The 24,292-nt window shown below is 37.8% G+C and overlaps 1 protein-coding gene across 2 annotated transcripts in view; it reads right to left on the bottom strand.

Annotated features, from left to right (window-relative positions):
* Positions 1-8,256: 8,256 nt before the first annotated feature.
* The window catches only part of KITLG (KIT ligand), a 55,827-nt gene continuing 39,791 nt past the window's right edge, over positions 8,257-24,292 (bottom strand). Inside the window, exons 4-10 of one of the 2 annotated variants that reach the window (XM_061454636.1) lie at positions 22,269-22,448; positions 20,224-20,386; positions 19,193-19,288; positions 12,490-12,599; positions 11,924-12,000; positions 10,637-10,720; positions 8,257-9,400 (exon numbers count right to left, since the gene is read on the bottom strand). In XM_061454636.1, coding sequence (XP_061310620.1) covers positions 10,681-10,720; positions 11,924-12,000; positions 12,490-12,599; positions 19,193-19,288; positions 20,224-20,386; positions 22,269-22,448 — 666 coding nt within the window. In that variant the 3' untranslated portion in view covers positions 8,257-9,400; positions 10,637-10,680. The remainder of the gene's footprint in view (positions 9,401-10,636; positions 10,721-11,923; positions 12,001-12,489; positions 12,600-19,192; positions 19,289-20,223; positions 20,387-22,268; positions 22,449-24,292) is intronic. The other variant, XM_061454637.1, reaches the window with a different exon arrangement.

The raw sequence follows: 24,292 nt of genomic DNA, 5'->3' as shown, positions 1-24,292 counted from the left end.
ACTTATAGAATTCCAGGGCCTGGAAATAAATTTTTCTTAAAAAATTAATTACCTACAAGCTTCTAAAACCTGATCTTTTGAATTTAGAGCTGCTGTACAACATGACTTGTTTTTTTGATTTTCCTATTTTTTGGGATTGCTTGCTGTCACTGCAGCACTAGAGAGGTAGGCAAATTTAGTATAATTTCAAACATTACCATTTTTGTGAAGGCTATTTAACTTTTTTACTGCTCTAAAGCTTCTCAGAGTTATTACAATTTTCTAATCTTAAAAATGTAGAAAAGTCAAATTTTGCAATTTATTTTTAAGCTGCCATCATGACACTTCGACATGGTATTTACAAAACCATCAGGAAATTTGAGAACAGTCTCAGGCTGTTTTAAGTCATATTGACTTCCTGCATTGTTACACTGCTCTTTATTTTTTTTTTTCTTTAAGAAAAACTGCTTTTATTTTTGTTGCTTCTTCTTTATATTAATACCAGGGATCAGGCACGAACCCCCCCCATCACAGCACACAAAGAGAACAATGGGTATTCCTCCTGTTACTCAATAGATTTATCATTAAAGTGTCTGCCTGGGAAGGAGGAAAAATTAAATAAAGGGCTTCTCAACCAACCGCCTGCTCCCTAGGCTGGGGGTGAGGCCATGCTCCTCTCTCCCTTTGACTCTGGGTTGCTGCGCAAAACATAACGCAGTGCTGCCAGAACCAGGGCAGGGGGAAGTGGAGACAGGCGCGGCATGGCTTCCCACGGGCTGTGAAGCAGCGCTGCTGGTGCAGGGTGAAGAGGCAGTGGGCACGGTTCGCCCCCTAGAGGCTGTGTGCTTCTCCCTTGGTGTCTGAGCGCCCAGAGCATGCAAGCCCGCCTACTGGATGTGCAGGTGGCGCTTGGCTGGGTGCGCTTCATGCCTCTCAGGTCAGGAGACCTGGGCAACACAGCAAGATTTGGTAACAGACGTGGAGTTATGGGTGAGAAGAGCGTGGGACTTGAGTTGACTTGAGGTTGGAGAGACAAGGGTCACAGGAGGTGGTGGGGTTGCAAGATGAAACCCAGAAAAATAAGCTCAGGCTATAATCAGTGTGAGCAAGACCAACGGCATGTTCACCAGGAGGAAAGGTTAGACATCAGTCAGTTTTATCAGCAGGAACTCTATGAGAACCAAGTGAACAAACAAGCATCTGATTAACTTGACCAGCTGTTGCTATCTCAAATCTGATGGGCAGATACTTTTAGGGGTAAACAAGGTTAAACATATATTTATGCAGCATAACCTTTTTTTTACCTCTAAGGAAAAACTCTCAGGGACTTTCTGTGCTTGCAACCTGCATGCATACAGCTGCACAGTACACTTTGCAGTCAGACTGACGGTACGCCAGTAAAAGCTGTACCATGTCTGCATCTGGTGGTCCTGGTGACCTCACCCTTCATCCGAGTTACAAATACGGCAATTTTTGAGATTAAGCCATCTGGGACAATTTCAGAAGTCCTGCCTTTTGCTAAACAATTTGAAGTGTTTTCTTCCTAAATACTAACTCAAAATGTTTACTGCCTACATAAAAACTGCTAATTGTAGGGTGCTAAGTGCAACTGGGGTATATGAGGGTTTAGTTGCAGAGCATGACTCAACAGGAGAGCATGGGGAGTTGGAGTGGAGGCTGAAGGAGAGACTAGATAGCAACAGGGCACAAAAATGTATGTATGCAAGAGAGGAAACGTGGGTTTTTGGGGAGTTTCCACTTATGTTCCAGGTTGAAATAAATATCTGTTTGAATCATGCAACTTGTAGTCAGATTTTGATTCTCAGTGAAGTAACCTCGGTGGCCTATATGGAAATATAGATGGATTCATTACAGCTGCCTCCAGGGACTCAGTAGGTGTATGTGATTCTGGCATATGCAGCCACAGAGCAGGAAGGGTGACGGTGCTGAGCTGCTGATGGCAGGGTGCAGGGTGGGGTGCCCAGTGAGCCTTTTGATCAGTGCATAGGACTTGGCAATCCTGAGGCTCGCTCTTGCCAAGGGTTGGATGTTTGAAGAGAACCTGTAACATGAAGGAATTCCTTCAGGGTGTATGATTGAAGTTCACAGTGTTAACTATAAAGTTTGCTAAATGCAAACACCTCCACCTTCTCACCCCTACCAGCACCCTCCATCCCACACACATGCACATACAGGTACATTAGTATTCCTGCTTAAAAATTCTCTGTGTATCAGTGATTCTATTTGAAAAGTAGCAAGTACTGAATTATAACACATAACAGCATCATACATATGCACAACTCTTTGATCCAAAGGTTAAAGCATTTAAAACCAAGTCAAGAACACACAGTGCTTACTGACTGAGGCAACTAGATTCCTCTGGAACAGTATGAAACAAGACTGAACAACAAACTGCTGAGTGATACCACCATGTCGACAGGATACTTTCTTCTCAACTTTGGGCAAATGAGTAATTGCCCCAAAGAACTCATCGCTTTATTCTTGGAATGTGATTCAAAAGATTTAGATGCTGTGTCTCTGCCTTCACTGATGGTATTAATTGGTTTTGAGACACCCATTTTGTCATTCCTAAGGGTGAAGGCTGTTCTGTGTTTTATTAATGATGACAGCATTGCTGAGAAAAAGGAAGGTCTAAAATATTTAACTTTAAGAACATGACAGATTAAATAACCTGTGGGGTCCTAATAATCATCATTCACAATGTAGGAGATGACAAGGTGAAATTTCTAAGATGACATTTTGTCACTTGGGGTAGTCACTTAAACTGACAAAAGCTATACATGCTGCTCTGCAGCTTCTTTACTCTAATTGGGCCAATTTTACTATCATGCTATTATCCTGCACAGCAGAACTGGTGACAAACAAAGAGGCTTTTGTGATCTCAGTAGAATATTTTTCCATGAGCGCAAGAAATTATCTCCTTTGCCAAAAAAGAATGAAAATTGTCCCTGTATTTTGTGACTGGACAGAAGCCCAAGGCCCACGTCTGCCTGGAAAAAGTGTAATCTGTATTTTTAGCTCCTGCTTCCTTATCTTGGGATCTTGCAGAAAGGGCCACAAGTCAGAAAAACTATAATTGCATTTGGGTTTTATTTCTGTTATGTGTTGAAATAACTTTCCTTGGGATATGGTGGAGGAGAAAGAGGGGTAAACTTCTATTCCCTCACTTTTTTTGCAATTTCAGCAGTCTGCTGTAATTTAGCCTTATTTTCTAATATGCACCAGCACATAATAATTCCTTTTAAGTATAACAACACAAAACTTGATTGCGTTAGCACATGCTTCAGTGTAGTTATTGGGAAACTTAATCCAATTTAGAAATATTTGAACTTCAGGAGAAAATTTATCAATGGCTACATGAGCAGTGGTAAAGGAAGTGGTTTTATAATTCGTTAATGTAGTGTGAAATCCTGAAACAACCCATCTTGCCAAAACCAGAAGCATCTTATGTATTACCAATTAGAAGCTTCAGGCAAGAGTGTATTTAGTAATGCATATTTGTTAACATGGAATAAAAAATACACTGGAGAGTAATGTGGAGTGTGTGTGGAGTGGAAATATATACAGCTAATAACAAATAGTGTCATTTCACAGAAGCGTTAAGCTGTTAAAAAAAACCCAGTATTGTATTACAATAATCATTGTTTTTCTGCATGACAGAAATAGGAAAGTGCTATTATTAATACCCTCCATGCCTTGGACAAAGATTGCCTTAATTTTCATCCAGTGAATGAGATACTTATATTCATTAGTTTGGACACACTAAAACTGGAAAACTGAAGGTAAATATTTCTCTCAGTCCCTGGCACATTTAAGTTTCCAGTGTTCAGATTGAATGGCAGTGGTCGGCAGCAGTTAGTCTGCATTATGTAAGGCACCAAAAATTCTAAGTCAGAGGACCAAAAATATTGTGGTGGTGTCTCTCTGGCTGAAGAGTTAACATCTGTTTTCCCAGCCTTTCACTCTTACCCTTCACTCCATCTATGTACAATTCATAGAATCATAGAATAGTTTGGGTTGGAAGGGACCTTTAAAAGTCCTCTAGTGCAACCCTCCACTGCAATGAGCAGGGACATCTTCAACTAGAACCAGTTGTTCAGAGCCTTGTCCAGCCTGACTTTGAATGTTTCCATGTGGGCATCTACCATGCTTCTGGGCAACCCGTTCCAGTGTTTTACTGCCCTCACTGGAAAACATTTCTTCCTTGTATCTAGTCTGAACCTACCCTCTTTTAGTTTAAAACCATTACCCCTTGCAACAGGATCTACTAAACTGACTTCAGTGAGATCTCACATCTTGTTTCCAGGTACCCTGCTGTTAATTCTGCCTTCCTGAACTTTTGGATCTAGTCAACCTCCTTTTTGTCACGTTAAGACTACTTTCCACACGAAGAATGCTCATTTCCATCCTCTGCAGCTATATGGGGCTTGCCTAGCCCTAGCTGAACAGTGTCCATCATACCTCCAACCCACTCGAGCTATCATTGCTGCTCCCAAGGGCATGACTTTTCCTACACCATCAGTGCAGAGCTCCAATGCTCTGTGACCCTCTTCAAGCCCATCAGCTCTGTGTTTCTTGATGCGATTAGACCAACAGCTACAGTTCTCATCCATGCTCTATGATTTGCCATAACTAAATCCTGTTCCACAGACTCCCAGCCAGCCCAGTAACACTGCTCTCTGCTCTTTCTCATCCGTCCTGTCTGTACCTCACCCCTATTTGTAACCCCTCCTATATCTGCCTACTGGATCTTTGCCTCTCTTTCTTCTTATCACTCTCTAAGGTAGGTTGAAAGCCTTAGCAGCCTTATCTCTTTGTCCTAGGCTGGCATCCTTTCATTCTTTTCCAGGAGTGCAGAGGCGCCGGAGCTCCCTGAGCAGCTGTTTTTCCTCCCAACTTGATCCCATGTCCTGGCCTTCTTAGTGAAAAGCCACAATAAGCTGCTGAACCCTGAAAGGCCAAATGCTATCTTCATGGGATAAGCTCTAACCTCTGCTGAAAACCCCTGTTATCTGTAATAAATTTGTGAGTTGGCAAATGCCACTTACTGTGAAAGAAGTGCATCAACAATGTTCAAACTTTTTATTGGTAAATTAAAATCCCAGTATGTGGCTAATAGCATGAATGGAATGTGAAAAACTGCCTAAAGCAGGGCACAAACAAATTTAAGCTCATTAAGAAGCTACAAGAAACTTTTAATTCTGAGGTTGGAATAATTTTCATAATCACAAATAAACTATGGATCAGCAATGAAGGCTGATAATGAGGACATATAAGGTGGCATATAATGAGGTGGCATAAGACTTCAAAATGCATGATTAAGAAATGAAATCATTATGATGGAGTCTGCATCTAGTAGCTTATGTTCTTGCAGAAAATTCAAGGAGATGACAGGACTTAAAAAAGTGCTCTTAAATGGGATTGACACAATGCAATATACTAATTATTTGGCAGTGCATAATATCTTTATTTAGAACAATAAAGTATATGTATATAATGTAAATTCCAAATTTGAACTGGTATAAAAAAGGATCTGGGAAAACATCTATCTTTAAGAGGACACATATATACATACACATCACATTTTATAAACTTTGTCGATTACCTTCAGTCAGAATGTAACTGTGTAAGACTGTACTGACATTTACACTGAAATAAATGATTTTGCCCACAATACAATCAGCAAGTATCTGCATCGCTATCACTAAAGAGTCTGAAGTTTCCGCGTTCCATCAATTTGATAACAGCAACATGCCACCATTACTGTATCTGACAGTTGAATCAGATTTCTGAATTGAAGAATGCTGGATAATTCTTAAATGTAAATTTAACTCAGAGTATCTGTATTTTATATATACAGTTGGCTTTTCAATTTATATTAGGTGTACTGGACAGTTTCAGCGTATTACAACGAGAGAGCAACAGAGAAATAGCTGGTGAAGATCAGAATCTAAAAAATGTGCAGGTTGTGCACATACTTCATTGTATAGTACATTTTATAAGCTTAATTATAAGATGACCTTGTGATGAAATAAGTACCATTAATTTATTCAAGTAAACACACATCTAAAGTAGCACACTGAGTTACTCAGCATATCACTAGCTTTTTATTCTCACAAGGTCACTATTAATTGCATGCAAAATTCAACTACTCCAAGGAAACCTAAAAATATTAGTTTCTCACAAACCCACAGATACCTTTAATCCAAATTAGGTTGACTTTTGTATAAAGAATACACCACTTGCTTTTCCCCAATTTTAAGAGAAAGGGAGTTAATTTTCTGTGTTAATGCATGGACTCTGTTTACCTAAAAAAGAAGACTGAAAAACTGATTACTCTTCAGAAGTTAAATAGCTTACTACTGCATAATGAAGAAAATAAAGGACTATTCCTGCCATACCTGCTCTCACTGAACAGCAACATATTGTAATTCCATTGATTTCAAAGATGTCTCACAGGTCAGTAGTCTTTCAAAACATCACTATGTCCAAAGTTAGGGCCTCCTCAGTGGGTAGACAAATTCAGCTATCATGTTTCCAAATGCATTGCCATCCACTGTATGCAAATGTCTAGAAGTGTCCTTCTGCTTTGCAAGATGATTAGGAATACCCAGTTTTGTTCAGATCTCTCAAAAAGATGTGCAGAGAACAGGAAAACCAATAGGCTCCAGTAACAGTTCTTCTACTCCATGTGTCATACTACTTTGGTGCCTGTATACAATATGAAGTTGTAAAGTTTATACATGTTCTCATGTAGCCTTAAATTTGCCTTGCTCCACAGAAGAGATTAAAGTATCTGACATTATCTGAAAGTCACTTAGCTACTATCTTAAGATGTTATGCTTGCAAGGTGAACATTTTGCATCAGTCTATCTGGTTTTAATGTATGTATGTTTCAATTTACAATCAGTAATTTCTATGGTATTGAACAGGAGCTAAAAACATCATGTGTTTTGAATATCAAAGTATAATTTTGAGAATATCAATGTGTAACTTTATTATGTATTTGAGTTTTTGGGAAAAAAATGTGCTTAGGAAAACTAACATCCTTATGAACAAAGAATAGAAATAAATACAATGTTTTTGTTTAACTGAATCTAAGAAAAATACTGTAAAGCTTCAAATGCATAAGCTTGCTTTGAGAACATATTGTATAGCAACACAAAGATAAATGCCTCCATCCATTGTGGATTCTTTTGCGCTATGTCAAAACAATATGCAGTTATTTTCTACATTACCAATAAGGTGCAATTTTCCCATAAATTAGGTCATGCTGGCATTTCTTTCACGGTAACTCTTAAATAAGTTTAAAACATGAAGTCTGAGGGTCTTGTGAGTAAAGAACTACACAATGTCAAATGAGACTCAGCTGTAGATGGAGAATTCTGTTTGATTTTTGCAGAACTAAAATTTCAAATGCACTTGCTTTTTAGAAGTGACGATAAACCCTGATTATTTTCTTATTAAGTGGTGAGTGCTCCAGCAACTTCTGAATAAAAATGAAGGCCTAATTCTCATGCTAAGCTTCTTTTGATTGAGTCCAAGTTCCTTCCATGATGCAACCTCTAAAGCTCTGTTAATATTAATAGAACTATGTTAATTTGTACCAGCTGAGCAGGACATGAGGACCCTTTTCTGACACACAGGAAGTGCAAACAGGCCTCCGTATAAATAAAAAATAGTTTCACATGATCAAATCCTTGTCAGTGTATTCATGAGAAGTTTTGACATTGATCTCAGTAGGGTCAAAATTCCACGCAGAGTGGCTACATACATACATACATACATATACATAAGCTCTGTCATCAAACATAGTGAGATTTTGAGTTTTTTTCTTTTTGGGGAAGTATGAAAGATGAATCAGTTTTACCAATAATACACACACACATGCACGCACACACACAAATATATTATATGCATGTCATATCCTTTTTATGCATGGTTCTCAGAAAATTCAGCAGATGATTAAAATTTTCACAAAGAATCTTAACAAAAGTAAGTAACTTTATGCTTAAAGAGAACTCCAACTTTAAGTGAAATATTAAAATGATAGTGGGTTTTTTAAGTTTTCAAGTTACTTAAACTAAACCTCTTGCTGACCTTGTCAGTTTGACAACAGTCAGCAGTTTATCATTTCAAGTCAGCCATCTTTACCTTCTGAAGTACAACCCCCTAACATATAAATAATTCATACCCATTATCTGTAAAGAATCAAGATGAAAAGATGCACAACTACACTTGTAACATTTAGCATGGCATTTTTTGGATTTACTTGAAAATGCATGTCTGTACATGAGTCTTGTGTAGATTCCATGGATGCTATAACAGCAAAAGATGCAGAAGACAAGTGGGAAATAAAGACTTTCTCTTCTGTTTTGGGAGAATTAACTTTAAGAGTGGAGAATGACAGGATATTAAAGCTTACTAAACACTTAAACCACAATGCAAACATTAATTACAGCTGACGTAAGTAAAAGCTAAATACACTCAGAATCTTTCAGATTTTCTATGCTATACATTTAAAGACAAGGTACAAATGGCATGCATCTTCAGCATTTAAAATGCATTTCATAGGTTTGTCTTTATTCTGATGTTTGAACGCAATTCAGACTCTTTCCCTTCCACTGGCATGGCTGGAAATTTCACCAGTGTTCACATACCCAGCAATGTGGGTAATGCTTTGAAGCTCCATTAGGTACATTCACCTCCTGCTTACTTCATCCTCATCCAGTACTTGCTTCTCCTAAACAGAGACCACCAAGGCTGATGAGTTCTTGAGGCTTTCTGGGGTGAGCAACTAGCCACCTGGCACTCAACAGAGACCACATGTTGCTGTATACATTACTTTTGCCAGGCAAAAAACACTCCTTATAAGTAAAAGGCTAGAACACAGGTCCATTGCATGACTTTGCTTTCAAGTTTTATATACAACATTGAAGAGTATGTTATCTGTATCCATTTCTGTTTTCTCTTGGTTCAGAAAACTCCATCTGAAGACACGAAGGTAAGGTAGAGGACACAGAAATTAAATTAAGGATGCAAAAGTATTTATGACTTTCAATGATTACACACAGTTGGAGGCATTTGAAAGATGCTTTTTGTTCAGGATATGTACTTTGTTTGCCAGAGTCAGCTGCAAGTTTCAATGCAATTACAAATCCCCAAATGCCAAACAAGGTAGATGCTCACATAGACACAGTCCTGCTAATTGCACACTCTTCTTGTCGTCAATTCAGTGTTGGTTTCACAGTAACAAACACAAATTGCCCTGATTTCTATAGCATGTCTATGGAGTCATGGGCAGCAACAACAGATGCAGACTCAGTCTGTCACTCCAGAAGGAATACGAATGTGCTTAAAGATGCTTCATTTATGAAGCGAACATGGAACTGTTACCTGCCTGAAGAGAAAAACAAAAATTATAATTTTGCTGCTTAGTTTCTCTGTCTGCATTGCTAAACAGCAGAGCTTTTCACAGACATACAGCATAGACATTTTTTCTTGTAATTTTGGAAACAGACAAATTCAACAACTCTTCCATAGATATCCCTTTATTTTGAAGAAATAATTATCGTTATAAGATGTACTTTCTTGGTCCAACAACACACTTGCCTGCAAAAGCTCCTTGATGTCATCTATGGTGATGAAACAACTCTCATTGTTTTACAGAACTGTGTTTGTGCATTTTGGTTATCTGGCAATCTCTGGCAGCAGACTTCCCTTTGAAGTCATCTGGAGAAGCCAATACCAAACTGAGTTTACATCTTTGGAAAAATCAGACAACTTGTGCAGTTCAGTGATGACTGCCCTTCTCAGAGAGCAGATGTTAGAACAAAACAGTTAAGGAGATTGAAAATTTCTGAAGTTGTAACTAACTTGATCACAACAAACACTGAAATACATTTGAGAGTGACCACTACAGGATGACCTGCAAAACTTGGATTGCTTGTTATACTCTTACACTGCTCTTTCTGCTCATAATGTTAAATGAAGCATCCAGCACTGCCTGAATCTTCCAGGCCCTTGCCAGAGATGGATGGATTAAGTACAGCACAACTCCTGTGGTAAGAAGCCTCTTGCCAGAGACATGCATCATTCTGCACAGGACCAGCTGGGACTGAGAAAGCTCACTTGCCTTTGCTGCTAACTCTTACACACTAAAGCAAGAATGATGTATCTGATAAGGCTACAGAGTCTGCACACTGTGCTGAATAAACAACAATTAACAGATGCTCAGCTTTACTTGGTCTGTTCTCCTGCACTTATCTGCTAGTTTAATGATTTTGGTTTTTAGATTACGCTATTTTGAAGCAGCTGTAGGACAACAGCGGAAGATTTATCTGTATCAGCTTTCGCACCAAGAAGGAGAAGCAGAAGCTGATCTTCATTTGAGAATTCTGGCATATTTCATTTTGTAACATTTTCAGGTTAAAAGTCAAACGCCTAAATTAATGATATAAGATTAATTGTATTTGCTGTTAAGGACCTTAAGCATAAAGAAAGCCTACTGATAACAAGTAGTTGGTTTTTTGTTTGTTTTTTTTTTTTTTTTCCAAAATGGACTTTGAATTACTTTATATTTCAGCAGTTAAAAGTTATTAAGCCTATGGTAAGACTCTCAATCATAACAACTTACCAGTACACAAAACAGTAACAGTGTTGAGGGAGAAAAACCAACAGCTACACTTGTAGATGTTCCTTTTCTTTTTGCTGCAACACACTGAAAGAAAAAGATACTTCATTACTACAGTGCTAGTGTTTCAAGAAAATAGAATGGAAGGGTTTATCAACAAGTTACAATAAAAATGAAACCAAAGTTTAGCATGAGGATGAAGTACAGGATGAGTTATTAGTAGTAACTAATATACTTGATGAATACAAAGTCTTCCATTCTAAGTACTGCACACGAAGCAAATTTGTATTAAGAATGTATTATGCTAGAAAGTTTAAACACAGAAGATTTCCACTCCTGTGACCAAACTGCTAGATCAGAACCTTGTCTATTTCTGCCTTCAACAGTGGACAGCACCAGGCATTTCACACAGCCTGAGGAGCCTACAGGATGTGTCCTTCTGCCATCTGCATCACATCTGTCCCTTAATCCCTCATAGTTAAAATTTTACCAAACACCCTGAAATACAAGGTTAAGTAATGCTCTCAAAATGCTTTAGTGTGAACTACTCTAACTTAAAATATCCCTAAGTCCTTTTCGAATTTCCCTGACTTCTTTGCCCAAGTCATGTCCAAGCAACTTTGAACGTCTTCAAGCGTTATTCCTAAGTTATATTTGATTGACTGAGTTACACAGGATTATTTTTTCTCATTAAAAATCAGGTAATGCAGTTTTTAAGTACGAATAGAGCCATAAATCATTTCAGTATGATCTTGGAAAGTTATCAGGCTTTGAATGAGTTCTCATTAACATTAAAAAAAAAACCTGGAAAACATAGATGCTTATATACATATACCCTGGGGAAAGGAAAAAAAAAAGTGAGATAATGCAAAAAATGTTCCTGTGAAAAATGTTTAGAAGGTTATAGGAGCACAGCCAGGAAGACGATGTTTTCTAATTTGTTACATAACGTGAACCTTTACACCACACACCAAATAACACAATTTCTTTTGTTGCTTCCTATATAGGTCTCAGCCTTCCTTTCTCACAGTGGGAGTAAGGACAGATAAAGTAAAGGTAATGTCTCTTTAGTAACATTTTGTATGCAGAAATCTCCTCCATATCAATTTTTATGTTTAAACTAAAACCTCCTTTAAAGGACACATCCTCAGCACATATTTTGCTTCTACAGCAAGACCTTGCATATGATGTTTTTTGTGTTTGTCTTAGAGCTGGAGAGAAACCTTCAGAAAGTTTATCTTTGCGATAAACTTACATTTGTATATACGAATATAAAGTGAAACAACATACCTTATCTCATTTTCCTCTTGACAATCATGACACTGCGTAGTTTCACCACTTTCTGGTCTGGATTTGGGATGTGTTTTCTAGGAAGAAGATGCATGAAATATAAATGTTCTAAAGCTTTCCTTATAACTCCCTAAGAAAATATTGTGTTTCAGTTTGCTTCAAATTCTCAATATCAATCATCTTGCAAAATGTACGCCAAATCTTGTCCTCTAATACACATCTGCTGCTGGTATAATTTTACCATCAAAGCCTTTGTATTGTAAGCAGAGGCACAAGGGGAAAAAGCAAAAGAATCCTCTTCTCAAGATGCAATAGGAGAACTGGGAAATTAGGGAAATCCTGTGGTTTTAGTTTCCAGTTGGACAGCTATCATGCTGATTAGACAGGATTTGCACTTTGGTGGTGGTATTCAAGAATCTGACAACAGATTTCCATTTGCACATCACACAGTTCAGTGAAAATCAAAAGAGATGTCTCTGGCTTTCAAACGCAGAAGTTCTTCCTGCCTGACTATAGCTATGAAATGTAGTATCACTATGTAAGCAATTAAATGAAATATTTCTTACCTTCCAGTATATGACTCCCAAAATAAACCCCATAAGAAGAGACAGCAATGATGTCAGTGCTATGCTGATCCCTTGCAGACTGGAGCTGCTAATGAAGCCAAGTGCCTTCTCTGTAATTACATTAGGAAAGACATATTTATAGCAGAAAATCTTCAGGGCAACACTATTAGCAAGAGCACTTTTATTCACCACCTACATAAGATCTTAAATAGTAGAACAGATACTTCAAGGTGCTATGTACACAAGGTGCACTTCATACAAAGTCTCAGAGGGAATTTTTGACCACAAAGACACTTCTCCCATTTTGAAACAGCTGTGTCGAACAGTTCCAGCACTAATTCTCTTCCTGGGCTTTTTGTCTGTTTTTGGTTTGTTTTTTTTTTTTTTTTTGGTTTGCTTGTTTTTCTTTTCTCTCTTTCCTGCACTTCGAAGTTTTGGGTTTATCAATTTTTTAAAGGTTTTACTCAGTAACACAAACTAATTCTTTGGAAGAGCACATATCTTTGTGCATTTGCTTAAGTTCCATAAGGCACTGAGTGCAGATAGACATTCTGCCTTGCTGCTAATAGATTACCAACACGAGGGCTCTAGAGAGAGGTTAGTTTAACAAAATAAGCCTGATTTCACTTCTAATGTCTGTCTGGAAAGGTTTTGATGACTTCAGTAAGATCAAGAGCTTGTATCTTGAAATCTAGCTGTGTTATTTTGTTGTAAACATTTCTTGATAGCTTTTTACATTTTATACAGAAGAGCTCCAATCCTAGTCTTTTATGTCCACAAGTAATTCCTGTCACACGCTGAGACTAGAATGTGGCCATCCAGTTGTTTAATCAAGAACAGGGTTCAAAAAGTCCTACAGAGTCACCCTGGGATCCACCTTCCGAAATGCAAAGTGAGCCACAGGAGCCTGCTGTTTAAACACTATCCACCCAGTTTTGGTTCATTTCAAGATCTGGTGTCTGCAGCTCGAATGGTGGATGTATTGTCAGATTACAGGAAAAGAACCAAACTGTAAGCACTGGAAAAAATGTAGGCGATTAGATACAGATGAAAATGGACTGAAAGCACTAGAAATTTGTGTGACTCATGCAAACAGCAAATGTCTAAGCACGTACTATATGAGATACTGGGTCAAGCAATGTGCATTTTAGTACATTATTAAACAGCCTCTAAGAAAAAACACTCTAGTGTAGAAAGGAGCATTCTCATAATTAACTAGTAGCTCATCTTCAACTTTCTGAGATTTTCTGGTTGACATTTTGAAGTTTTTACACAAATGTTCTTTAAATGTTTTTATCTCTGAAATTCAGCTGTGTTTATAGTGCCACAGTCACAGACAGAGCTAAAAAGTAAGGCAACAAAAAGTCTGTATCTTATGTACTTATATACTACATGTACCTCTGTATACCATACAAAGCATACAACCTCTAGGTTCTGACAGCTTGAATTTTACTCACATCTGATAGACTTGGTGCACCAAAAGGAAACATGGGTCAAGCAGAACAGATGCCCTTGCCATGAAAGAAATCTGTCTACAGAGAAGGGAAAGATATCTAAGTTCTACAGAGGTAAACATCAGCTGAAGAAGAGAGGCTATCAATTAGTCTGCCTCTGTCTGCTCAGACATTACAATCAAGAGCAGAAATTAATTGGAGGGGTATATGTTCTCTCCAACTGATTGTCCCAGATTATGCATGGAGGAGGTTTGCTTGCACAACTGACCTTCAAAAAAATCTGGACAACCTCAAATGGGGTACACCGAGTCCAAACAGCTCAAAAATAAGAAACCCCTGACATTACTTTATCTGAACTGTACTCTTAGGCGAAAACTCCTACATTTTTCTTGCAATCCACTCAAGGAAAATGAGTAGCTAAATAAAACTGATTTGCCTAATACCATTAGTCATCCATCCGAGTGACAGGCTGCTCAGTTAGGCAATTGAATTATGGTCATGTTTTCTGGATTTTGCCCTGAAAACTTCAGAAAAAAATGGAAAAGTGAAATAAAAATCAAAGGAAAAATTCTTCAGGTCATACAGAGCATAATTTATTTGATAACATGTTACAGGGGAGTGTATAACCTAAAAAATTCTCTGCCTTCTCTGCAATGCTGAGCAGCATATCATGGCAAGTGTGACGATTTTTACATAAATGTCTAAAGAAATGTTCTGTATGGTGGGTGATAGTCTAGCACCCTCATTTTTACTATTATTTTTTACAAACTTCAGAGAGTCTTAGACAACAGAAATGGTCCCTTTACAATGAAGTATCTTTTAGATACGTCAAAAAAAATCTGATTTCTGAGAAAATAACTCCAATGCAGATGTTCTCCTCAGCAGCTATGGAAAACTGACAGGAATTAATATTTAGCTTTCCATGTGGGGACCTGCAACCCAGGTAAAGAGCCTACATACAGTCAAACTGTTACACCATCCCCAGCCTATCTTTTAAAAATGACAATAGATTTTTTTTCCATAACTTGATAGTGTATGAATTAATCTGAATGTTAAGTAACCCATAACTACCTTGAAAAGCAAACAACAACAGATTATTTGATTTCACTTTCAAGTCCCGAAAAAGTCTCTTGAAAGATCTGGAAAGAATGAAATGAGTCATGGTGGGTTCCTTCATGGGCATTTTATTTATAACAACATCTATGACAGAGCAGGTTGGAGAATTTTAAGCCTGGGGAACCTCCTGGTGACCTGTGTCCTAATGAAAGGAGATAAGGAAAGCAAGCAGGCTGCCAATAGATTTTTATTCCTTCCACAGGGTGTTTTCCTCTATTAGAAACTTTAGAGCTTTACACAGAAAGATTCCTATTCCCAACAGTTGTAAAGGCAAAGTAAGAGAAGGAATAGGAGGAACCAGGTGTATCAGTAGCTTTGTAAACTCCCTGGACAACTCCAGAGGAACTACTGGCTTTGCAGTTAGTATATTATTCACTTAAAACAGACTCTTATCTAGCAAGGTGCAAAACAGGAGTGGAAGCAGGCCAGCAACCCTCAGAGATTTTGCTCTCCACCATGTGAAAGACTCCCTAAGGAAGCAAGCACATCTGATGTTGATTTATGTATAGTCTTTATGGGCATTGGGATGTTAAGCTGTGAACAAAATATATTTACATTAAAAGCCACTCAGCTACATGATGAAGCTATTGAGCTGCTCTCCACCTTCAGCCCTGTGTGTAGGTCTAGCAGCCAATTATATTTCAAAGCACTGGCTCGATCTTTTGCTGTGTATATGTCTCAAAGGATTTTTCAGTTTACCTCTGCTTAGCTTCAACACAACTACCACAAGATCTTATCTATAAAAATGCAGAGCAGCTTTCTCCTGTTCATTACAGTCTTCCATTCACTCTAAAGTTGGAACAAAGGCAACACCATATGCATTGTTATGGGTGAATTGTTGTGCAATTACTGAATTAAACTACATTATTCTTTACTTAATTAAAAAAGGAGACCTTCCTCCTAGAAAGTTTTAGTTTAAACTGTTAAGTACTGAATAATAAAGCTAAATTATTGTGATGAAATCATATGCAAAAAACGGAAGAAAGTAAAACAAAGAACTTGTTATGAAAATATAAATAATCCCATGGTACTAAATTGAGAACTGTTAGTAACAGCTTGTAAATTCAAGCTTTAATTACAGCAACATGAGATTCAACTGATGGGGAAAAAAGAGACTATTATTTATTGTTTAGCTGGAGATTAGAACTCAAGACTTCTTATTCTGACACTTGTCCTTTACATAGGAACAATCTCATCTGAATTCTCTAGACGAATCATAGTATAATGATTCAAAGAAATATCAGTAAGACTGGTACTTAAGCAGTTACTTGCAATTTAAATTGGACTACAACCATGTAATATAAAGGGAAGAAAATAAACCAGCCTTAATAAATTGGCAGCGCTGGTGGTGGTGTTTTGATAATTTTGTGGGGGGAAAAGATGGAGTGGGAACATGCCCCAGATCTACATTCAATATTACTAGGACGAAAACAGGACTACTGCCATTCAAACAAGTGAACAAACGAACCCTAAACAGGATAATTGTTCCATTTTACACTTAATTGGGTTAAGAATTTTGTTGTAGATTTGGTCAAGATTCTACTGTACTATAGTAGTTTAATTTTGTTGTGTAATAACAATGGAGTCAAGAAATATGACTCTTTCCACAAATGTAGCAACAACATGAAAAAATGTAATTTAGCTAATTTATATTATATACAATTTCTATTATAATTATTTCACAAATGATTTTTATTAGATGATGCACTTCAGGTTTGTCTAAGTTGAGTTTAGAATTAGGAGCAGTTCAAGTCATCTGACTTCACAGACATAATTAATAGATTAAAAATTCATTATTAATCTGGAAGGGTTCTTTTGCAAACAGCGAATGCTCCTAAATGGTCTAGAAACCATTAATTTTAAATTGCTCAATTTAAATCTGTTTAAAATTAAAGAGGTTCATTTAATAAAACATACTGCAGTAGTTTGTGCCAGAAAATGCTTTTTTCATGTTTCCTCTCTTCTCCAAATGCTTTCATTTTTGCAACTGTGCTGAACAGTGGTGCTGTTCTGAGAACAGTACTGAAGCCAGCAGAGAGGTCCCCTGTGCTGGGGAGTTTTCACATGGCAAGCAATGAGATTTATTCATTATTGTTGCTTTCAAGAAGGTAGGGATTAAGTAAAAGAGAAAACTTAGCAATAAAGCCAAGACAAAAGTAAAACCAGTATTGAAGGCCATTTTCAGGGTGTAAAACAGAGATGCCAATAAAGATGCCACAGGTCACTTCCTGTAAAAACCTCCAAACAGATACCTAAAGAGTACCCAGTCAGCATTCAATCTCCAAACAAACGTAATTTAATCTGATTAGGAGTTCAAACTGTTCCCAGCCTCAGACATGCAGTCCTCATGTCATTGCTACATAAGGCTGTTAACTGATATCCAATTTTCCAATAAATTGCTTAAGAGAATGATAATCAGTTAAAGCACACCTGTACAGCATATGGCCAGCCAAGCAATTGCCTTGGCTTACTGCATTATTTTAATTAGTCTTTTTTTCCTACTTCATTATCAGTTCCAGTTATAAAATAGGACTGATAGACTCGCTTCTGTACTCCCTTACACAGTACAGACACAGGTGCCACACTCAGCTGTGCTCCCTGGCATCTCTCTTTTTACTTTACCAGGTAAAACTCCTTTCATCTGAACTGCTTCTGTAATCTATCTGTTTTTTTTGGCTCCTTGATCCATTCCCATTGCTTCAGGCTGCAACTAACGATTCTGCCTCTAGCAGTGACAGCAAAAATTATCACGTTCAGACCTGAGAGACAGATATGCACTCTGTAGCCCCCTCCTGGTACCTCATAATTGGCCCCAGTATCATCAGGTTATTTGTAGTCAGCTCCTTGACCTCTTGGTGAGGAATTTATGGCAGTGAGACTTCCCTTTTCCAGAGAGGCCGGCTGGCAGCCAGGAGTTGAAAGCAGTTTTTGTTCCAGCCACGTACTCAGAGGGTTCTGGGAAATGATGACTCAAGACCTTCTCTTAATTAGAAAGCAATCAGGAAGGGCTACAAATCTGACAGCAACTGTTTGTCAACTAAGAGGTAGCATGCATGGTGCTAAAAACCCAGAGAATAACTAGATTACACATTCCCAAGAAGCATGAGAAGAAACTCAATGTTAGGCTGCTTCCTTGTCCATGTTTTCTTAAACACAAGGAGTACTAGCCACAGACTTCATCACACTTTCAGTTAGCATGGATGCTTGTGAATTGAAAGGGTGAAATTATAAAAGAGATATATTTGTCATCCTGATGTGTCCAGGAAACGGGAACAAGGAAAACAACAACTTGGTTAAGCAGGAACCTCCATGGAAAATCCCCTTCTTTTGCTCACAAGAGTATTTCGTTTGTCAGTAAAAGAGTATTTATGATGTCAGTAAAAGCCCCTGAAACTTAGCTGCTTGTCTTCGCCTCAGATTCCTATACCCCTTCTGACTTCATGAGGAATAATGTAACGTAGAGGCTCTTATAGCAGCAGTTCTGTGCTCTCTTACCAGTCAGTAATCTGTCATGTAGTACACTGACCAATCAGACAAGAAACACAGAGATGGCTGTGACAGAGAAGATTAGAGCCTGCCAAAACTGTAGTGACTTTGTCCTTGACCTCAGCCAAAAGCATGCTGACTGTGGAGCTGGCCCTGTTGTGACTAGAGCAAGCAAACAAGGGACTGTCTTTGGGTTTGGTGTCAAGTTTAGGATTGACAGTACTCTCAAAATGCAATGTACCGGCAAGCTCTTTGTCCATGTGGGTACCCTGGGCCCAATTTACTTCACCTATTCTGTTTGTTTGGAGCAACTTCCTTTTATGAGTTAAAATGAGGCATCTGGGAGAGCCAAGTTTGCTGAGGCCATATGACTAGTGAGACCTCATGACAGTCAAAACGAAGAGACTTGCCCTCTCCAAATTTTAGAGAGCTGTCACATTATTGCAACTTGATAGCATCTGTAAATTTTGATTAGATAAGTTCATTGCATTTCGGTATGACAGCTGAGAACACATGGTACACCATCAGGCACAAGTAACTTCCCATTAATTTGCACAATTAACGACATTCTTTTCCTCTGAACTCTCATAACAACCAGCTACCAGAACAAGATGGAGACACATATTAATTCAATCACTTGTACTTACTGTTACTGCTAGTGTTACTGCCAATGCTGTCATTCCTAAGGGAGCTGGCAGCAACAGGAGGAAACAAAAATGTTTTTGTGACAGCGACTCTGGAATCTAAATAGAAAATGAGTGTGTCAGCATTGCGTAACGCAAAATACAGTTCCCCCTATATAAGATGATGGGCTGTAGGGCTACTCTGATGTGGGGCTGTTTTAAAAACCTGGGTACAGGGCTGTTTACAAAGTTGATTAAGCCAGAAAAGGCAGTCTTATTAAGGAGCAGATGTGTCTAGACACACTGAGCTGCTGAACAGGTACTGTGGAAAAGCAGTGGAACACACTGTGGAACACACTGAACAGGTACTGTGGAAAAGCAATTGCCTTGAACAAGTTCTTAGATTATGGAACTACTCTACTTCTAGTTATACTACTAGTACACTATATACTTCTAGTTATACTACTGGTATAACTGTGCAACTAGATGCGTTGCACTAATTACAAAGCTAGTAGCTGTCGCTAGAAAGAGTGAAATACCTCCATTTAATGCAAGGGTAAGAATGAACTGCAGGATCTTGACTTGAGCTTGTTAAAATTTTTAAATGAAGTAAACATGGGCCTTTTCAAATATGGAGGTAACTTGAGGCTGCTGGAATTTACAACTTGTCCTAGCTTCCTATTTTTTCAGTAGTGCAATGTTAGGCTCTGCTACTGCCTTATAAAATTTAAGAGCATTAATAGAAGATAAGAAGAACAACGTAAAAAGGTGATCCAGGATATATTTGGGATGAAAAGAAACAGAGCAGATTATTGTGAGGTTATTTGAATTTTATTAAGGAATGATGTCAATAGGTATGATGGCACTAGTTTTACTGCCAGATAGAACTCAACTTGGAAATGAAATACAATCTGGTAGCTGGTAGCAATTTTAACTGGCAGTAAAAAGGAGACATGGAGGTACAGCATCAGATCATTAGCATCTCTGAAATCAAATGAAAAATCACCCATTTATATCTACTTAGATTCTGTTCCCCAAAATAAGGGCCATCTTACCATTCTCTGGTGTTCCTACTGTTGAAGGTAGAATGCAGTCATTCTTATCCAATATATCTGCAAACTCCTTGTAGACCTCAATGGTATTATTAAAGTGCCTAAAAAAATCCTCAGGAATGAAGTGACCTTCTTCATAAAGGTGACCATTTTCTTTTACAAAATCCTAGAGTAAAATACAGAGTTTAGCTTGAAAGAAGGTCAAGAGAGACACTCACTTCAAAACCTCAACAGATGATAAAAATATCCAAAGGTAACACAAGATAGTTTAAAATTTTAACCTGCAGAAGACCAAATTTTCTGTCTACAATCTTCATAAATCATACAAGCCCTCTGATCTGAAGATTTCAAATTAGCTTTGCAAATAGAAATAAATTATTAATATAGTGCTGGAAAATCGCCAAGGAATGAAAGGCAGCTTCCCATCCTACACTGAAAATGAAGAGACTTTTTTTTTTTTATTTCCATCATTAAAAAAATTATCCCCATTTAATGTTATTTTGCAATGTTCCCCGTGATCCTTTTAATCTGAACACAGGAACACAACACAATTATAGCTATTGTCATAAAAGTACAAGGAAAAGAATACAATAGTTGGGACACACTACTGCATAGAAGCAGTCTGAGATTCCTGATAATGTATCTAAAAATAAGAGCAGGACTATAAACAAGGAAGCCCACTTAGTCTCTGAGGTCTAAAAGACAAGTGTGTTATGCCAGACTAAACAACAAGATTGAGGTCCACATTAAGATCATTGATAGTTATCTTATTTTTCTCTTTTCACCTGATTCTGGCTTTCATAACCACTGTTTCCTATGCCAGCAGGTCAAATTTGGCCTGGTGTTACTCTGTACCCCCAAGAAGGATGACAGTCCTAAGAATGGTGTAAATATGTACTAAGGAAAACTTCCCACTTTTGGCTCCAAAATTATTTTAACGCTGAAAGTACTAGACCTAAGATCATTCTTCTCTGAGGAAATCAATAGCTGGTTGTTTCCCTGAATTACAGGATATTGAATTCTTCATTCTACAAAACAAAATTACTCTTCCCCAACCACTTCCCAGCTGAGTGCTGTGAGTCATCAGGACAAAAATAGAAAAGAAAAAAAAAGATATACATTGAAGACTGGACAGAATTCAGTTTGAAATGGAAAGGTAGGGAATGTGTAAATACCCTCAGCAATGTACTACCAATGCAACAAGGTTACAAGGTTATGCTACTCTAAATGAGATTGAGTGGTTTGGTCCATTTAATTCATTCTGGATGTTAAAAAGTTTCAATGACAACAGCTAAGGACTTACTTAATAGAAGTCAACGTACATGGAAGATGAAATCCTTGCCCTAAAGAACATGGCAGATTTTGCCTATTTTGTTCAGTGGGACAACGTGTTTAACAACAGAACTGGTTAGAGCTGGATAAGGGATTAGAAAGTTACTTTTTTCACCCCATAATTTTCACACAAGAGAATCATATGTGTCTTGAATGAGACTCCTGGAATCCTTCCAGCTGCTGTTGGAAACCAGAAACACATGGAAATGCACTGATATTCCCTACTCTTTGCTGTGTATTTGTATAAAAATCATCATTACACCATGATGAAGCTTTTGGAGCTTCACACAGTGGGATACATACTAAAAGTATATTAATAGTTTTGACTACGTCATCTTTAAATTTACATTAGGATCACTAGCAAAATGAGTAATTTAAGCTGGATGCACAAGGAAGATTTCTGCCAGTTTCAAACAGGACAGAATGAATTATCTTAAAGATGAAGGTTACATTTTTGACTGTATACAAGTCATTGTATATACTGTAATTTCTTGTAAGACATTTTCCTTTGACACAGGAGATAATGACTAGCCAACTCTAAGCACAGTGTACTCAATGCATTTCTAAACAAAGTAGGATTTCAGAGGTACAGGAACATAAATAAGAACAAATCTGATGAAGCTTTGGACATTTTTAAGCAATTACTGAGTACTATGCAACAGAATGTTCAAGTAAAAAAAATCCAGCAAAAAAGCAGAAACTCTATATATGATTACCTTATTTTTATCAAAAGCCAGGCATGCCATAAGATCATTAATTATCCTTGTGAGATTATTGATGATTAAATAGTTGCTTAAAACATCAGACATATCTGAAATATCTGAAAATTTCTGGAGAAGACTATGTAGACTCCTTGAAAATTCAGGCACCATCAAATGCAACCAACAGTGACTAGGCTGTCAGGGGATAAAAAGAAACAAAGAGGCAGATTAAATATCAGACTTTTACAAAAACTGGTTAAGCAGCTCAATGTGCAAAAGTAGATTAGAATGTTCTTTCCAATTCAAATTATCTTGAAAGTCTGAATTAAAATTTGTCTTCTTTAGTGTGGCCAACTTTCTCTTCAGTCCTTTTGGTAAATTTTCTATTCTCACTGATACTGGCATATTTATGCTTGTCTTTTAAAAGCCATCCCTTCATTAAATTCTTAATGAATACTAAGCATCAGTCTGTTGAGAATTTGAGCCTTGGGACATGCTACTACTAACTCTAGTCCATGCTTTCATTAACCTATTTATTTTTAAAAAATAACTACTGCTTTAACAATTTTATCCAGACTTTCTTTAAACCAATCTCAGTTTTCATTTTATTATTGTTACCATACATGACTCAGTTAACCTCAAAGATCTTTGATTTAAATCTCTTCTGAGGAAGGTTTCTGTAAACGTTTTGCATGAAATCCATGTATGCTGTTATCCACCTTTGAAAGAGTTAGCTTGGTTAACTTCTTCTCTTCAGCTTTTCCACCTGATGCCATTCCTCAGAACAGATTCCAGATCTGAAAGTCTTTCTTTTCCTGAGTTTTTGCCAACAAGAGGGTTCTGCACAGGTCATGGTGGTACCTGCCACATCTGTGCCACTGGAAGAGAGTTCAAATCCTCTCACTGACACCTATGCAATTAGTTTGCAGACAAAGTTTGTGCAGCTGTTCATGTAATTGAAACTTGGTCATTCATCTTGCTTCCTTAAAGGGCGTTAACTTCTTTTACTCAGATTTACACACAGTAGTCACGTAAAGAAAAAAAGCCACCCAGCCCAGAAAACCCCCTAATGTAATACAATCAGCAAAAGTACAGGTAATGCATTAGTCATACTGCAACACGTACCTGGAAGTCAGTCCCTAATAAAAGCTGAATTTTTAATGTTAAATGTTATGGGAACTTATTCCACATGTGAAGCTATTTTTTTCAATGGCTAAAAAAGTCTCGGGATCACTAAACCCTGCTAGACACAAAGTTCTTGGCCAAACACCTCCTAAGTACTCTCTCAGTATCACTTAAACCAGTTACCAGTTGCTGCCAGTGGATGGGCAGCATCCACTGAATCCACCTACTTCATCTTCCCAAAAACACAATAAATGTTTGGCCGATCTATCTGCTTCTAGATTTAATCTCATTTTACTAATTTTATGCAATAAACCTTCATACAGATAATTTCTTCAATTATTTTTTGTCCCTACTAGTACCAATATCACCACTTGGCAACAAATTACTCTTTTGGTGACAGAGGTGGTGCTCTGCCTGGATGTATAATGTTTTCGATGAGGAAAAACACACTTCATGCTTTTGAAGACTAACCAGACAATTAGGCTCCCAGGCCTAAAGAACCATACGTAAATGCATTGCTCAGCTTCACCTGACTTTTCACTTTTGTGTACAACTCTTTCACACACAGACAAGTTGTAAGTCAGTTATCATCACCTTCTGTAATTGTGAAATGGACGGTGTTTGGCTTGATCCTGCCCCCCTTTTTCCCTTCAAGCACAACAACTGGAGAGGAGAGGCAGAAGCAAATAAATCAGAGAAAGCTTCTTGAAAAACACTCCATTCCAGCAGCACACATTGTGCCATGTCCCACTGCCCTCATGAGACAGACAACACAGTTTCTTCTGCTTTGGTGTAGGAACACGGACACAGAGCTCCTGTGCTTCACTGAGCTGCAAAATAGGAAACCCATTTCCTCTGAGGTTTTGTGGGTGTGCATTCTCCTCTGGCAGGGACTAGCAAAAGCTTACTGCTTC

Source organism: Pezoporus flaviventris, unplaced genomic scaffold (assembly GCF_033815535.1).
Source record: "Pezoporus flaviventris isolate CSIRO_AGI_PZ_B2104156 unplaced genomic scaffold, CSIRO_AGI_Pfla_v1 ptg000016l, whole genome shotgun sequence".
Classification (NCBI taxonomy): domain Eukaryota; kingdom Metazoa; phylum Chordata; class Aves; order Psittaciformes; family Psittacidae; genus Pezoporus; species Pezoporus flaviventris.
This window is presented reverse-complemented; position numbering and strand designations above follow the sequence as displayed.